Source organism: Myodes glareolus, chromosome 3 (genome assembly GCF_982192425.1).
Source record: "Myodes glareolus chromosome 3, mMyoGla1.1, whole genome shotgun sequence".
NCBI classification, from domain to species: domain Eukaryota; kingdom Metazoa; phylum Chordata; class Mammalia; order Rodentia; family Cricetidae; genus Myodes; species Myodes glareolus.
This window is the reverse complement of record NC_142028.1, coordinates 35,040,798-35,058,978: the sequence shown is the minus strand read 5'-3', so window position 1 is coordinate 35,058,978 and position 18,181 is coordinate 35,040,798. Positions and strand designations below refer to the sequence as shown.

The window sequence follows — 18,181 nt, the reverse complement described above, 5'->3', positions numbered from 1 at the left end:
TGATTGCATAACGTTTTCATTGTCCTCTTATATAAGTTAGGGTTCTCTAAAGGAACAGAACTGATAGGGTGAACATGTTTATTAAAAGAGGATTCATTAAATTGGTTTTCAGGATCTCATCTAGCTACTCCCAGGAGGGACTTGAGAGTGCAGTAGCTGTTCCGTCCAGGAGCTTGACTATCCCAGCGGTCCACATCTGGTGCTGGAGGCCTGGAGGATTGCTGGAGAGCCGCTGATCTTCAGTCCCCTAGAGTCCTAAGAAATTGTTTCTAACACTAGCAAGAGAATGCCTTAGCAACAGGATAGACGAACTTGCTAGCTAGAGTGAGGACATGTGGGAAAAAGCAGTTTCCTTCTTCCATGTTCTTTTATGTGGGTTGCCACCAGAAAGTATGGTCCAGATTCTGAGTGGGTCTTCCTGCTTTAAATAATAAGATAAAAAATTCCCCACAGGATTGCCCAACATCTTGAGTTTTAGTTATGTCCAATATTTAGTTGACAATATTAACCATAATATCCACTTACTGATTGGTTTTTTTTTATAACAAACATGTTATACTCCAGTTGTTAAAAAAAACATTGCAGTGAGTTTCCAGAATGACAGACTTGTCTTGTGAAAGAGGTTCTTCCTTGGCTGTGCATCTTCTGGCAAACTGTTGGTGATTTTGCCCTTTTTTCTTTGATTTATATGAGGTAAATATAAAAAAAAAATTCAGCCATTTTAAGCAATAAAATGAAAGTAAATTTTACCTTTATCATATTTTTTTTTATTGCACTTGTTAGGGTATTTATCTAGTTGGTAAGTTGTATCAGTTGATATTGGCAGTGGTCTTGGATGAATGTTCATGTATTGTGGCCCTGTTAGAATTATGCATTAGGTTAAGTTTAAAAAAAAAGTGTACCAATTGTGATCATAGTAGTTTCAGAACTCTTTGATTAGTCTTGTTTCTTAGTCATTCATGTCTCTGTCTAAAATTTAACTTTCGGTGAATTAACTGCTGTTCTTAGTTATTCATCCATGACCCTTTGGTAGTGGTCCCAGTTGTTTTTCTGAAAAGCCATTTTCCTCTTTTTAGGAATTCTTCTTTGTGCTGGGCGGTGGTGGCACACGCCTTTAATCCCAGCACTCAGGAGGCAGAGGCAGGCGGATCTCTGTGAGTTCGAGGCCAGCATGGTCTACAAGAGCGAGTTCCAGGACAGGCTCCAAAGCTAAACAGAGAAACCCTGTCATGAAAAATAAAAACAAAAATTCTTCTTTGTGTTGAAGTTTCAGATGTGATTTCATTCTATGCTTAACTATGTAAAATGCATTTGCTTCCTTACTTAGCGGGTGTACGATGAGGAGGTGGAGGAGCAGGTACTCAAGACCGAGGCAGAGAAATCGGAGCAGGTACTTGTGTTCAATCCTTCTTTCCTTGAATCACTGACTGTGAGAAGCGATAGGGGGCGATGTGGACCGGGACCATCCTTGAATCACTGACTGTGAGAAGTGATAGGGGGCGATGTGGACCGGGACCATCCTTGAATCACTGACTGTGAGAAGCGATAGGGGGCGATGTGGACTGGGACCATGCTGCTTTGGCAGTGGGCCAACAGAACTCCTGCACTGTTTTCTGAAGCTTAACCTGTTAGTATATAGATGAAATTCTGACTTCTGGCATAGAGCAGAGCAGAGGGCAGAGTAAACAGCACAGGATTGCAGGCCACAGCCTCCTTCTGCTTCCTCCCTTTTCTCTCCCTGTCTTCCTCTCCTCCTTTTCCTCTTCCTACCCTTTAAAGATCTAGAAGTCACTCTTCTCAAAGTTCACACCGAAAGAAGTCACATGTACTGCATGAAAACAGGGAGGTCTCCAAAGGTTTGTGCTTTGCGAAATGAATGTAACAGAAGTGAGATCTGTGAAGACGCAGTTTTCCCAGCCTTTTGTGACTGTTTTAATCTTTTTTTTCAGATCAGAATTAGATAGTAGGGTAAATAGAGGTGTGGTACACACACAGTTGAGGACCCCATGGTCACTACAAGGTGTGTTGGGACAGCGTGGACGGTACAGTGAGCAGTTGTGGACTCTGTCACAGAGATGCAGGAACTGGTGACTTAGCACACTTGCTCTCAAGTGGTTTCCTTGTCTGTTGAGGCCATAGGTGGTTGTTGATCTGAACTGCATTGCATGGTTGGTGTTTTGGAAGTTCACACAAGAAAACATTTATTGTTAAACTAGCTGGGGAAACCTTCAAGGATGAGATTTTATACATATGAGAAAAGAAGGGTCAAGTAAAAGTCTGTGGGTAAGCCATGCCAACAAGAGAAAGCCATGTGCTAAGGTTGTTGCTTTGTTCTGGTTTAGTACCAGGGATTTCACATAGGGCCTCATGCACATTGTGCAAGTTTCCTACAACTGAGCTTCATCCCCATGGACTTTGGGAACTTGTGGAACTTGTGGAGGTTAGAAAAGACAAGGAAAGGAAGGAAGTCGCTGGGGGCTGTGTGCTTTGGAAAGTGGCCAAGGGATCAAGGAACTGCAGTTCTTACCTTTTCTTCTGGGACTTGCCATGTGACCTGTGCATACACATCCTTGCTTAGCCAACACCGGTGTCCATGCCTAAGATGGAGATTCTGGGCCTTACTTTCATGTGCTATGGCTAGTACTCCCTCCTCTTATTCAGACAAGCATGGCATTTAAGTATGTTTATTGTGGAAGTCACTTTCAGCCAGGTCTGACTTCCTCAGAAAAAGCTAAGTCAGTTAGAAAGGTTAATATTTTACCAGAACTCTTAAGAAGCGAAGCTGTTAGATTGGCATATTAGAAACCAGCTGTGGTCCTTCCTGTTCCTGGCATTTTTAGGAAAGTGAATTTTATTTTTAATAGTACTCAATGCATTTACTCCTCAGCAAAATGCAGTAGTGTGGTTATATCAAGCCAGCATTACATTTAAAAGTAGGTAGTGATATGTTTGCTGAGTACCACAGGACTAGAGGACTAATTTATTGGCAGAGTGTTTGCCTAACACACGTCAGACCCCAGGTTCTATCTTTATTAGCCTAAAGATCTGCAAGGAAACAGTTCTTCCTCCCTCCCTCCCTCCCTCCCTCCCTCCCTCCCTCCCTCCCTCCCTCCCTCCCTCTCTCTCTCTCTCTTTTTTTCTTTCTTTCTACCAAAGTGTTTTCATAGTCTCAGTTTTGGTTTCTAATTTGAATGTTCCTCTGATTTTCCAGATGGAAAATTTGGAATTCTAGAGTTTAAGTGGTTTGATGGATTTCCAGAAAGCAACAAAACTGATATCTAAAGCTTGTACATTTACTCCAAAGTCTGTATCAGAAAGCAACTATTAACATTTTGAGTTAAAAGTTTTGGAGGAGGGTATGACTTTAGGATTGGCGTATGGGAGATACACTAAAGAACATTCTGTTTGTAGGAGAAGACTCGGGAACAAAAAGAGGTAGACCTGATTCCTAAAGTCCGGGAGGCTGTGAACTATGGGCTACAGGTCCTGGATAGTGCGTTTGAGCAACTTGACATAAAAGCAGGGAACTCGGACTCTGAAGAAGATGATGCCAATGAGCGGGTGGAACTGATCCTTGAACCAAAGGTAAAGGCGTTCAGTTACAATGTTATGTCTTGACTGTTTTGCCAGGCATGGGATGTGTAAGGCATGGGCATTCCCAATTGACCCCTTACTTGACACACTGATCGCTTCAGTGGTACAGGGCAGGTGGAAGCTGCAGGGCAAACCTCCTCCTCTTCTAGGGTGTTTGGTATAGTCTGTGGCAGAGGAGGCATTGGCATGAGCAGCCATCCCAGAACCCTGAGACAAAACTGACTTACAGCTGGGACATTAAGGTGAAGGATGAGATTTTTAATTGGAATTTGTTAGTTTTAAATTTTATTTTATTATTATTTTTTGTTTTGTTCTACTTTTCTAGATAGAGTTTCTCTGTGTAACAATCCTGACTGTTCTGGAACTCACTCTGTAGACCAGGCTGGCCTCAAATTCACAGAGATCTGCCTGCCTTTGCTTCCAGAATGCTGGGCTTAAAGGTGCGCGCCACCACTGTTTAGCCAAATTTAGTTTTTTAATGCTTAAACTTTTTCATTTATGTGTTTGTATGAGGGCGTGCATGTCCCGTGGCACAGGACCGAGAGAGAACAACTCTGGAGTCGTTTCTCTCCTGACTTTACACACGTCCTGGGGATTGAACTCTAGCCTAACCTAACCATCTGTGGCTCGTTTTTATTTTAAAATGAAGTTTCATTTGTTTTTAATTTTTGGTAAAAGAAACATATTTATCTTGTACATGTTTTGAAATATTCATTTGTTGTAGAATGACTTATTCAAACTTGTGTATATCTTGTGTATTCATTCATGGAGAGAATACTTAAAATTTTTCAATGATTAAGAAGTACAATGAATTTTGTTAACTATAGTCAACGTGTTGTATTGTTGTCTCTTGATCATATTTCCTCTAACTGAAGGGTTTTTTTTGTTCTGTTTGAGATTGTAATTTAATTACAATGTTTCTCTTTTTCTTTTCCACCTTATACTTCTCTTTCCTTAAAATTCATGGTCTCTATTTTCATTGTTTTAACTATTTATTTGTGTGTGTGTATTTGTTGTTGTTGTGTTTTGTTTTTTGAGACAGGTTTTCTCTATAGCTTTGGAGCCTGCCTGGAACTAGCTCTTGTAGACCAGGCTAGCCTTGAACTCACAGAGATCCACCTGCCTCTGCCTTCTGAGTGTTGAGTGCTGGAATTAAAGGCATGAGCCACCACTGCCCAGCTATGTGTATATATATTTTTAATGTTTCAGTGCTCTGTCTGCATGTATGTCTGCATGCCAGAAGAGGGCATCCAATCCCATTATAGATGGTTGTGAGCCACCATGTGGTGACTGAGAATGGAACTCAGAACCTCTGGAAGAGCTATCAGTGCTTTTAACCACTGAGCCATTTCTCCAGCCCCTGTTTTTATTGTTAATATATACCTATTTATAACCTGTTGATTCTATATATTATTACTTGTATGTATGTTTTCAGGGATGATCATTTGGCATTGGACAACCAAATGGCGTGCTCTTCCCTGGGGAGGACTACCAGCTCTCCCTCCCAGCTTTTCTCAGTTTCTTGCAGTTCTTTGTGTGAAGTTCAGGCCTTGGGGGCTTTTCCCGGTGCAGTTTGGCACGTTCGTCGGTGTTGGTGTCATTCTTGTTTAGCTCATGTTTGGGCCACCTGAAGTTTTGTCCCCATTGACCAACCTCTTTCCCTGTTGTTCCTAGTCTTTGGTTTGGGGCTAGATGAATAGGGAAGCTCCCGAGGAGCAGACATTCTGTGCTTAGGAAGACTTCAGAAAGTCATTTGAATTGTTCATTGCTTGGAGTGTTACAGGTAAAGCCACCAGGAACTTCTTGTACAAGCTTCCTCTTAGAATTTAGCAGTGGGTCTAGGGAAGTTAATGCCATGAAGTGTAAGAATTATTCCTGATCTCCAGGAGTGAGGCTATGGCCTCGTCTTAATGTCTCAGAGGGACAGCCAGCCTTTCGTAGGTGGAATGCTTTCTTGACTCTGAAGTTTGACTTAACTTTATGTTGCGGGTGGGTGCTGTGGATTCCTTCATTGCTTCTGTTGCTTTGTCGCCTGGCTTTACTGTATCAATGTAACTTTGTAGATTCTATCGTGTCGTCAGCTGGGACTAGGGGTGACAATATTTATTCCTCTGTTTCTTAAGCTACTGTTTTCTCCCAAACAGAGATCCTCCTCAGTCTTTGAACTACTTACTTTGCTATGCTAACTGTAGATAATTTGGTTAGTACCATTGTCTCATACTTCCTTTGCTTTATGGATACCTAGCCAGCCTTCTTTTTGCTCTGCTGAAGGCTTAAATCCCTCCTAGTTCCCATTGTACTTTGTCTTGTTCCCTCTGCTTCATTCAGTCTGGATTTGTCTACTATTTTCTTAGCATCTGATAACATTTGGGATATTTCCTTGTTTCTCTCCAAATTTTGGGCTATTATCAATGATTCTCAAAATAAGTATGTGTTTTTATATGTATGTTAATATTTAAGCGGTATTGATCAGCCAAAGAATTAAAGAATTTTAAAGATAGAGTCACACTTTGTAGTCTTGGCTGGCCTAGAACTTGCAGTATTGCTGTCTTTTCAGAAGGTAATTTTGGTGTGTAAATGTTGTATGTTTACAAAGGGAGGCCCACCATTACTGGACTTTCTGTTTGTTTGCTTTCGTTAAAGTAAGAGGAGTAGGTGTTATCATGGCTTTCAGGCTTCTGGATTTCCATCCTTAGGCCTCCTCTGGAACATTTTATTGGGAGGTATATTCCTTGATTTGGTTACTGCTATAAACCTTTCACAGGCATTGCTAGTGTCATTATTGCTGAGGTATTTGGGGAGGAAGTCAGCTTTGCCTTGCTATCTTTACCTAGGACTTAATGTTTTAAAAATCAAATGTTTAACCTTGCCATGTTTCTTATTTTCTACTTTTATTTATTACCTTAGCTTGTTTGAGATAGTCAGATGCAAGAGAATGTTTAGTAAAGCGCTTGCCTTTATTTTCAACCCATGTGTTTAATGGCTGTGCCCTTTCCTTCCTTGAAGGATCTCTACATTGACCGCCCTTTACCCTATCTCATTGGGTCAAAGCTCTTCATGGAACAGGAAGATGTAGGGCTTGGAGAGCTGTCCAGTGAAGGTACCCTTTCTCACCAATATTTTTGTCATGTTTAATGTATGTTTTGTGTTAAAATAATTTAAACTTTATATTACTTACAAGAGCAGTGGAGAGAGCAGTAGACCCTCTCTCAGGCTTGCCAGCTAATGCTTTACTTGGTGCTTTCATTCTCTGTATATCATAATTTTTCTGACCCTCCATTACCCTAATGTTTTCTACATATTTCCTAAGAACAAGGACATTTTCTTAACATAACCACACTCTAAAGTGGTCAATTTCAAGAAATTTTGCTGTTACTCAATCTTTGGTTATATTCACATTTTGTCTCTTGTTCCATTTCTGTCACCTTCTCTGGTCTAAGACTTAAAGCATTTAGTTGTTAAGTTGCTCTAGTCACCTTTTATTTTAATTTCATTTAATTTTTTTGTTTATTCAGTTTCTGTATGTATGTGTGTGTGGACAACTTAGGGGAGTCAGTCCTCTGTTCTGTCATGTGAATTCCAGAGACAAACTCCAGTCGTCAGGACTGGTGGCAATTGCCTTTACCTGTTATCACTAGTCAACTTTTAGTCTGATATGATTTCTTCGCTGTTTTGTAACCTTGACATTCATGTAGATCAAGGCTAAGTTATGAATTTTTTTAATGCATGGGAAGTACTTTAAAATTGTATCATTAACAAAGATGATTTCATTCCATTAAGTGGCAGCAGCTTCATCTAAGTCTCTGAAGCTGCTGTGCCTGGCATCTTTGAGAAGGAGCTACAGGGATTTTCTGGTGACTTGGTGTTGATGTTTATACTTCTTCCCGACAGAAGGCTCTGTAGGCAGCGGCCGGGGAAGTATTGTGGACAGCGAAGAAGAGAAAGAAGAGGAGGTGAGGACATGGTATAACCAGGTCACGGCAACAGGAATCTTAGGATGTGTGGAGCAGGCTGGGCATGTAACGTGCTTCAGAATTAGTGAATACTTCCTAAAACTGAAGGGTCAGAAGGTGAAGTGTTTTCTTAGGGTTGAAATTTCTTTTTGTAATTTGTACAGAGAGAAGTAAGGGAAACTGCTTTGATCTCTTACCATTACCCACCTGCCCTCCTTTCTTTCACGCTCCATTATATTTTGTGGAGAGAACAGCTTAGACACTGTGCTATAGTCTCTGCCTGAAACTTAGTTTTGGGATGTGTCCTTCTTGAATAATCCTAGAAAAAGAAAATCTGCAATGAACAACTTTTTAAAAAATTTTATTATTGTTATTACTAGTGTGTATGAAACAACTTTAAAAGATTGATCATCATCATCATCATTATAGTCATTATTTGTGTGTGTGCGTGTGCACACACACACACGTGCACACACATTTGAGTGTGTGTATGTGCAGATGCCTGTGGAGACCAGAAGAGGATGTCAGATCCCCTGGACCTGGAGTTACAGGCAATTGTGAGCTGCCTGATATAGGTGCTGAGAACCAAACTCTAGTCCCTTGCAAGAGCAGCATACTGTCTTTACCGCTGAGCCACCTCTGAAGCCCTTGAATACTTTTTTAAAGTCTTCTAATCAAAGCATCTAGTGTCTTAAGGTCCACAGAGTAAATTTATAAGAGTCTGGGGCTCTGAGTTGTTCCTTCAGACAATGAGTATGAGATTCTGAAAGGAAACCATTTTGTATACCCGATTTCATTTCTTAATTGTTCTCTCACCCACCCCTTTTCCTGCATTTCTTCTCCAGCCCTGCAAATGGAAATCCTAGCCATAGAAATAAGCTTGTCTGCTACTTTGCTGTAGAGTATTATCCGTTGAGTCCTTTGCTTTTAGCTGTCAGTGTATCTCTTTATCAAATCAGCGTAGTAAACACTGATGTTCAATTCTTGAGCTTAATGAAGTAGTTATCCTACTAGAGGGAACGCAGAGATTGTAGTCCAAAATGTAAAGCAGCCCAAACCAACCTTCTGATTTCATTAAATGATCTTTCTTAAATCAGAAGGTTAGAATTGTGAAATACAAATGATATAAATGAGTCATTAGAACTTTTTAAATGAAACATAAAAATTATGGCAGCTAGTTAACTCTTGCAGTATTGCCAGTCATTCATCTTGTCTGCTACTTACGCTGGCTGAGTCTATGAGTATAGCAGCTTTTCCTCTTCTTCACACAGTCAGCTTACCTCAGAGACTGACATGATCTTTTCTGTATTAACAGCAAAACATTTTTACCCACAGGAATCAGATGAAGATTTTGCCAGCCGTAGTGACAACGATCAAAACCAGGTAAAGGTCACGTATTGAAATGAGTTCATTTTAAAGCTTTAACTGAAGTATAACACGTATATTAAACTTCCTTAGCACTAGGACTTGAACCTATGCTCTCAGGTGGGATCGGCAGGCTCTGTACCATGTTTGTACTCCAATCTTCTAAATGAGATTTGGATGCTGCAGTGAGGACTTTTCATGTCACTGCTAGTTTTCTCTTAAGTATGTCATAGGCTTGCCACTCCTTTGGGTATTACCTTTTCCAAATTTTACTCCTTTTTAATAGCTCCTTTTAATTATCACTTCCTGACCTTGTTAGGACTAATTTACATTCCCCTGATAATGAATATTTTCAAAATTATCGTACTTTGCTTTGGTATTTTTGATCCTGAATTCTTATTTTAAAGAGTAAAGGCAGGCAAATCTCTGAGTTTGAGGCCAGCCTGATCTACAGAGCAGGTTTTAGGTCAGCCAGGACACTACACAGAGAAACCCTGTCTTGAAAAACCAAAAGCCAACAAAAAAGTAAATCAATCCTCTAATCCATCCTTCCTTCCTTCCTTCCTTCCTTCCTTCCTTCCTTCCTTCCTTCCTTCCTTCCTTCCTTCCTTCCTTCCTTTCTGAGATAGGTTTTTCTATGTAGGCTTGGATGTCCTAGAACTCACTCTGTATACCAGGCTGTCCTTGAACTTACAGAGATCCACCCTCCTCTACCTGTTTGGATTAAAGGGATGTGCCACCACCACCTGGCTAGTTTCTAACAAATAAGTTGTGTGGAATATGTGTTCCTAGTGTGGTTACCTTTTTCATAAGGGGAAAGGTTAGAAATCGGCAGTGTCTCCTTTTTAGTTTTGTGACTTGCATCTTGTGATTCTGCTTTACATTCTCAGCATAACACACAGATGAGTGATGAAGAAGAGGATGATGATGGTGACCTTTTTGCTGACTCTGAGAAGGAGGGGGATGATATTGAGGACACTGAGGGAAATGCCAAGTCTGTAAGTATAGTTATCCCTTGACGAGGTCTTAAAGGTGGTGTTTACACTTTGCTCCTTAATTTCGCCATTTATATTTGTAGTCGTCTCATCTTACATCACACCTGTGATTTGTGTGTAGCCAGAAGTAAATGGTGGACGACTTTTTCGCTTACTGTCCCCCTTATTTAGAGTCAGGGTCTCTCACTGAACCTGTGGCTTACCAATTCAGATGAATTAGCTGGCTAACAAGCCCCAGGGGGTACTCCTGTCTTTGTTTCCCCAGCTCAGGATTACAGGCACACATTACCACTTCCAGTGCTGAGGATCTGAACTCTGATTCTCACGCTTGTGCAGAAATCATTGTACTGACTGAGCTATATCTACAGCTCCCATATCTGTAATTGGATTTTTTTTCCTCTAAAAAATTTGTTTTATTTTTTAAATGTGTTTTTGATGTATCCATGTAACTGTATTTGCACATGTGTGTGGATTCCTGGGGAGACCAGAAGAGGTTTTTGATTTCTTGGAACTGGAGTTACACTGACAAAGGTCCTGAGAACCAACTTTAGGTCCTTTGCAAGAGCAGTGAACACCATCTGTTTCTCTTGTTCCTTCATTTATAGTTTAATAAATAGCAGAAAATATCTCTGTGTCTCCAATTGCTTTATGAGTGCTGCTTTCTCCTAATGCTAAGGAGTTTTGTAAGTCAGCTCACTGGGGTATATTCAGCTTCAGAAATTCAGGATCAGATACTTTTCCATCTCCTCCATTCATTTGTGTTGGTTTTCTTACCAAGATTTTTTTAAGTATTTTAAAAACTAAAGAAAGGAGTCTCTCCTTTTAAAGGGCTATTTTGTAGATTCTGTTGCTTAGCTTAGCTCCATGTGTTTAAATTCATTGATAAAGTCCTGTTTTTGCACATGTATTCACACACATAAGTAAAAGTAACATAAACCTTAAAAAAGAAAAAAAGCCTCATTTTGTTTGTAGTTTGATTATTTTATGACTATTGATGAAATTTTGTTAGGTATCTAGAAGTAAACTGTACTAATTTGTTAGAAAATAGTGTTTTTTTTTCTTCTTGCCTGTAGAAAAGACCTACATCTTTTGCTGATGAGCTGGCAGCTCGGATCAAAGGCGATATCTCAAATCAGCTGAAAGAGGAACAGATAGGTGAGTTCTGAAGGCAGCTTAATGGGGTACTTGGTTGGAGGCTTTCATAGTCTGCTTATGTGCACTTGCACATGTGTTCTCTGTCTGTCTCTCTGTATTTGTCTTTCTTTTTCTTTTTTGGAGACAGAGTTTCATATATTTCATGATGGCCTCAAATATGCAATGCAGGCAAGGGTGGTCTTAAACTCCTGATCTTCCTGCCGCTTTCTTTGAGTGCTGGGATCATAGACAGAAGCCACCATACCCAAATATGGGGTTCACTAATGTTAGGCTTGCATTTTAGTTCTTGGTCTTTTGCCGTTGTTTTCTTGGCCTCCTTTTTGTTGTTGTTTCACATTTTATTCGTTTAACCAGGGTGGAGGCTGAGTGCATGCCTTCATGTTTTATGCAGAGTTGGTTTTCTCCTCCCTCCTTTTGCCTTGTGGGTCTGGTTGTCAGGCTTGGTGGTAAGCACTTTGACCCTTTAAGTCAGTGGTTCTCAACCTTCCTGATCTGCAGCCCTTTAATATAGTTCCTCAAGTTGTGACACACAACTATAAAATTATTTTTGTTACTACTTCATAACTGTAATTTTGCTACTGGTAAATATCTGTGTTTCTATGGTGACCCCTGTGAAACGGTCATTTGACCCCTATAGGGGTGGTGATCCACAGGTTGAAACTCATTGCTTTAAGTTATGTTAATAGCTCTTAAGTTCTGCTTAATAATTAGATGTTTTTGGTATCCTATTCCTTTCCCAGTACATGTGTCTGTCTATGTAAAGTCTTACATGCATAAAACTTGACAGCAGACTGTGAATTCATGGCTTAACAGTAACTCGTAATTTTGTCTAATAAAAATGCACTTTCCAGTGCATTCTAGTTACTTAACAGAATAAACTTTTTTCTTTATCATACATAGTCCTGGTATGTACATGACCTGAAAGTCTTCTGCCTTCTAGGGACACTACCTTGAGTAAGAGCTCTGATGGAGCTGAGATATGAACTTGAGGGTCCTGCTCTTGGCCTGTGTCATGAGGATGCAGACTCGAGCAGAGAATCAGTACCTGTTTAATAAGAATTCTGTGTATTGTCAAAGCTATGAGAGTCTCATAGATCTTGTGCTTAGCAGATGGAAAAGCTCAGAAGACAATGAAGGAGAAGAAGGAAAGGAGAACACCTACAGATGGTAAGCCCTTCACTTAGGAGCCTTCATATAATACAAAATTCTCAGGATCAAGCACTGACAAATAAGTTGTGCCTCTATCCACTTTCTTAAACCATCTGAAAACATGCTCTAGGGTGTTAGCATGGAAGAAAGGCGAGTGTGGAGTAATGCTTGTGAGTATTGGAATCGCTAAAGTAGCTATTGCCTGTCTTTCTAGATTATTGTTAGATGTGTAGTAATTATGGGTTGCTAAAATTTTCAGTAAAGATTGTATATGGCCCTTCCATATTAAGTAGTGACATTTATTGTGTTCCCTTGCCATTGTCTTCATCTATAGGATTGTTTTGCTTTTCTCTAAATCTTTGCTTGTGGCTATTGAGCTATACCCTTGCTTCACAGTAAGCCATTCTAAGCCTAAAGAATCGCTGTTGTCTCCAGATAGTGCTCCCTTGAGAATGTCAAATACTCCTTGTGAAGTATGGCCTCCTTAGAGTCCTTGTCAACACTGTATGTGGTATAGAGGCAACCCTAAGAATTTGGATCTCAAATCCCTTTTTACCCCCTCATCCTTGTATTTTTGAAGCATAGTCTTGCTAGATAACCCAAGCTAGTTTGGAATTCCTATGTAGCCCAAGCTAACTTCATTTCCACTGTGCTTACCCAGGCTGTCCTTGAACTTGGTTTCCTTTTATCTTAGCTTCTGTGTGCTGGGATAACAGGCAGTGTGGCCCCACCTCTCACATCCTTTTTAACACTCCCTGTGCAACATTGCTTTCTGACAGATGAAGAGGACATCTTGTTTCCACCCCCCAAGTTGACTGATGAAGACTTCTCACCATTTGGCTCTAGAGGTGGTCTCTTCAGGGAAGGACAGGGACTTTTTGATGACGAAGATGAGGTGAGGTGGGCGAATGTACTAAACTCTTTGATCTGTGTCCCTGTATGTATAAGAAAGAAATTCATGTTTTTATTTGAGGAAAGTAGCTTCCTATTAGTTACTCCTTTTATTTTGGGGGGACATTGAAGTCAGAACCACAGAGTGAGAAATATTACATATCCTGATGTCCTGATAATTTTGATGTGAGGAGAGGCTGTGAGAGTATCGATAGTGATAATTTACTTGAGTTACTGATATGTTATCCTCTTCCATCTTTTATTTGACTCCTGACAGGCCCAAATTAAGTTCATTTTGCTCTAGTCTGAACTTTGTGACAGTTTCTTTGTCAGGACAGTAAACACATAGTTTCAAAGTATATAATTCTTTTCAGAAATCTAAGTTCAGTCTTTTTTATTTCTGTATTTTAAATTATCCCATGCCTTACCACAAGCAGAGTGACCTCTTCAGGGAAGCCTCCTGGGATCGACAAGCACAAGCCCCTGTTAGTGATGGTAGGTTTGGGAATGACTGCTCTTTCCTTGCATGCTGTCCTAGCTTGCTTTCTATTGCTGTGATAAATGCTGTGACCAAAAGCAGCTTAGAGAGGAATGGTTTAGTTCATCTTCCAGCTTAAAGTCCATCTTGAAGGGAAGTCAGGGCAGGAACTCATGGAAGGTAGGAACTGAAGCAGAAGTCATGGAGAGGTGCTGCTTCCTGGCTTGCTTTCCAGGCTCGTATGTATGGTTTTCAATCTCTCTCTGGACCATCCAGCTATGGGTGGCACTGCCCACAGTGGGCTGGACCCTCCACATTCATCATTAATCAAGAAAGTGCTCCACAGACTTCCCTATAGGCCACTCTAATGGTGGTAGTTTCTCTGTAGAATTGTTATTTCTAGGCATCTCTAGCTTCTATCAAGTTGTAAAAAAGTGCCAGCAAGCATGCTCTAAAGCTCTTTCTGCTGGGAGACTAAGTGCCCAAAGTTTTATTTTTGTTAAGCTGAAAGTTGTGTTTGCCTTGAAACAGTTGAAGACAGTTTACCTTGGCCAATCTCTGTCTTAGGAACAGACAACAGTACCGTCTTCAGACTCACATCACACATTGGCCTTTTAGAGATTGATAAGAAAGTAAAATAGTGTTTGCTGGCTTTGATGAGGCTAGCTTTACTATAATTACATTTAATTCAAGGGAAAATTGCTTGTGTTGAGTGTATCAGTTGGTCATCAATATTTCCTTAAGGTAGCATCCAGCAGAATCACCTATAGGAATTTTTTAAAAGCCCAAAGTATTTTTTTTAAGAACTGCAGTTTTTATTCCATTAGATTTGAGGGAGTCCCTTAGGTATTTGAATTGGTTATTTTAAATGACAGCCCCTATGGATTATTCTTTGTTGTGGCCATCCTTGTCTTACTGTTATGTGGGTTTACTTATTTTTCTTGTTTAACTTGCTTCTTTTATTTTCCTCACTACCGTCTCACATGGCTTTTGCTGTTGCTTTTCACTAGTTCATATCTCCAAGCTGGAAGGGGTAGCATTAGACTTATTTTAAAAGACTTTGCCATGTGACCTTCATGCATCTTCCTTTGGTGGCACAGTTTAGACTATGTTAGTCCTAAGGAAAAAGCTGCTGGTGTCAATAAAAATGAAAAAGAACTCAATAATTTTTAAATGGCTTGTTTAGGAACAATTGTCCTTTTTAAAAAAACCTGTTTAGGTTTTTGCCATGTTGCATATGTTCAAGAGAAGGGGTGAGCTCTTTGTATTTCTGAGATAGTTTTGCTATGTAGTCCTGGTTGGTCTGCTGCTTACCATGTAGCTCTGATACAAGACTGTCCTCCTGCCTCAGCTGCTCAAGTCTTGTGTTTATAGGTATGTCCTACCATGCTCAACAACTCTGGTTAAATGATTGACCTTTCTTCCTTATTATAGAATCTTCATCCCCCAAACCTGGAAAGAAAATCCCAGCAGGTGCTGTTTCTGTATTTTTAGGTAACAGGGTTTATTTCTTGTGTGTGTATTGTGTACACCTGTGATGTGAGAAGTGGCTGCCTGTGTGTGTTGAGGGAAGATGACAGATGTCCTGCTCTCGGGCTTTCTGTTATTCCCTTGAGTAGGGTCTCACATTGAACATGGTCTAGGCTGGTGGCCAGTAAGTCCCTGAGAACCTCCCAACCCCTGTGCCACACTGGGATTACAGGCACAGGTACCAACCACACCTTGCTTGTTTTTTGAGTTCTGGGCATTTAAACTGAGGACCTCATGTTTCCAGAATAAGCACTTAGCTGCTGAGCCATCTCCCCAGCACTCTTTTTAAGAACTGTATAAATTCCATCTTGTCACCTTTTTATAAGGACCGGATAGGAATTAGGAGGTACCCAGGAGTCCTAGAAGGCATTGTAATGATTATAACTGGAGCTTATTATGATGATATGAGCTCACATCCTATCTGAATTCGGAGGTGTTGGGGCTGGGGAGGTGGTGGAGCTGTAGAGCACTTGTTTAGTATGTGCCTGGGCTTAGTTTCCTCTCCAGTTCTGCAGAGGGCTGCAGGTGTGAAGGAAAGGAGAGAGGAAAAGAAGGAAGAAGGAGGGAGATTGGGCCGGGGGGAGTGGCCAGGCAGTCTTGCATTGTGGTTTAGTTCTCCAACACTAACACAAAAATTACTTCATTTTCTAAGTGCGTTTTGTGGATGAACCTAACTCACGAGTGGTTCTGTAGTCAGGAGGCTCACACCGGCTCAGAGCTCTGATTGTCTTTCCATCCACAGGGTATACTGATGGATCTGGGTCCACCTCTGCCCCATCACTGAAGGAGTTCCAGAAGCATGAGCAGCCCACTCCAGGGAAGAGCCCACATCTGCCAACTCCCTCTGGCCTGTTTGATGATGATGACAATGACGACGATGATGATAACAACTTCTTTGTGCCATCTCGTAGCAAACCTTCCAAGACTGGTATCACTTTCAGACTAATTCTGGGAACTAAGAGAAGAATATTGAACTTGTGGGGCAGTGGTGGCGCAAACCTTTAATCCCAGTACTCCACCATGAGGCAGAGGCAAGCAGATCTCTGAGTGCAAGGCCAGGACAGCCAGGGCTATAAAGAGAAACCCTTTTGAAAACAAAAAAACAAAAAACAAAAAGGAACACTGCACTTAGAGGGACAGGGCTCTTCACATTCAGTGTCTCTTGCAGTTCCTGACTGTCTAGCTGAGCACTGCTTAAATCACGCCACAACCTTGGGGATTCCTAACAGGCCAAATCTTTCTGCAATGGAAACTGATTTTTGTGGTTAACTTCTTTATAAGGAGCTGAATTTCTTCTCCTGTATTCTATTCTCAAAGTTTCTGCTTCTGCCTTTCAAATTATAGACAGAAATTCAGTCATTCTTCCTCCTAGCAGCTCTGGGTAATTACACAAGCAGAACATTGCAATGCTGGTTGCTTAATTCCCACCTTCTCTTCTCTGCCAGATAGCTTGGTTTATCCCTGGCCTTGTCCCCTGTAGCATTTCTGGTCTATTATTTGCTCAGTGCTCTCCCCGGTCTGTCTTTCCTATAAGCACTTTGGTTTTCAGTATGCAGATGTGTCTCCTCCCTAAGGCTGAGTGGTTCTGGGTGGGGGGAACCCAAGGACCCACATTTCTAACACTGTCTCAATTATAGCCCCAGCTCTGAGTTCACGTTTGAGGGACAATACTTACATTCATCAGGTGGTGTTCTAGAAGAGAAGGGTAGATCCTGAGGTGCACACAGGCTCAATGGTTGGACAAAGGAGAAGATGGTGTCAGGAAAAGATGAAACCAGAATGTGTTAGAACATGATGCTGATAGAAAACTGGAGAAATATGCAGCGAGCTCAGTGGACAAGTAAATGGTGATAAACGAATGTAGAAGTGCCTCCTTCAGCCTTGAAGGCCTCTCGACGTCTTAGCAGACATTTCTACAAACCTCTGAACGCATGCCTTACTGATACATGACTGTGCTCAGGGAACAAGAAGTAGGGAACCACTCAGGGTTTTCTTAGTCAGGAAAGCTGTGGTCTTTCTGTTTAGCGGATCTTTGCAGAATTGCTGAAAAGAATGAGGGGCTGGAGAGGTGGCCCAGAAGTTATGAGTACTCACTACAAAGTCCTGGGGACCAGAGTTCTGATCCCAGCACCCATGTAACAAGCCTGAAATCAAGTGCATGCCTGTAACTGCAGCTCGACAGGGACAGAGATAGGATCACTGGGGTTTGTAAGCTTCCAGCTGGGTAGACAAAACACAAGCCCCAAGATCAGGAAAAGACCCTGCCTCAAAGGAATAGGTAGTGTTAGGACACCTGATACCTTCTGACCTCCATGTACATGCACAGATACACATACCCACCCCAATACATGAGCATACCCACACATAAACACATAAATAAATTTCCCCATACATGAGCATACCCACACACAAGCACATAAATAGTCCCATAAATGAGCATACATACATGCAGATACATAAATGAATAAGTAAATATCTCCTATACTTGAGCATACACACATGCAAATATTTCCCCATATATGAGCATACACACATGCAAACACATAAATATATCCCATACATGAGCATATGTAAACACATAAATTAGTAAATAAATATCTCCTATATATGAGCATACACACACAAACACTTAAGTAAATAAATAAATGGATCTCATAAAGAAAAACAATGAGTTATTTACTTTTTCACTTGTGAATATTTATTCTGTACATTAAATGAAAATCACAAATGGTAGGACAGTTTGTTCAGATTATTTAAAATTTAGTCTTATGTATAGCTGACATTAATACATGAAGTAGTGGGAGATTTAGAAGCACATAAACCAAACTATTCTGTCTCTTGTGTGGCTGGGCAGGTGTGGAGGAGGGGAATTCCAGCGTTTGCTTTGATCTATTGCTGTATAGTTTGGTTTTTGGTAAGAACAGGAGTCAGTGTTCTCGTTTTCTTCCCAGAACTATTCACTTTTTGGCCCTTTAAAGTGATCTCTACTCTTTAGTCCCATCTTAGGTGCACTCAGCATAGACTGCTTCTGTTTGGATAAGGGTGTTGTTCAGACGGTCAGTGTCTGTTGT

General features: G+C 40.8%; 1 protein-coding gene across 14 annotated transcripts in view; it reads left to right on the top strand.

Annotated features, from left to right (window-relative positions):
- The window catches only part of Washc2c (WASH complex subunit 2C), a 55,559-nt gene that overhangs the window by 6,827 nt on the left and 30,551 nt on the right, over positions 1-18,181 (top strand). For 9 of the 14 annotated variants that reach the window (XM_087904393.1, XM_087904391.1, XM_087904395.1 and 6 more), the window contains 12 exons: positions 1,328-1,390; positions 3,412-3,585; positions 6,601-6,694; positions 7,486-7,547; positions 8,883-8,930; positions 9,803-9,910; positions 10,981-11,062; positions 12,170-12,229; positions 12,991-13,106; positions 13,537-13,597; positions 15,015-15,074; positions 15,853-16,038. In XM_087904393.1, coding sequence (XP_087760519.1) covers positions 1,328-1,390; positions 3,412-3,585; positions 6,601-6,694; positions 7,486-7,547; positions 8,883-8,930; positions 9,803-9,910; positions 10,981-11,062; positions 12,170-12,229; positions 12,991-13,106; positions 13,537-13,597; positions 15,015-15,074; positions 15,853-16,038 — 1,114 coding nt within the window. The remainder of the gene's footprint in view (positions 1-1,327; positions 1,391-3,411; positions 3,586-6,600; positions 6,695-7,485; positions 7,548-8,882; positions 8,931-9,802; positions 9,911-10,980; positions 11,063-12,169; positions 12,230-12,990; positions 13,107-13,536; positions 13,598-15,014; positions 15,075-15,852; positions 16,039-18,181) is intronic. The other 5 variants (XM_087904389.1, XM_087904388.1, XM_087904387.1 and 2 more) reach the window with 5 other exon arrangements.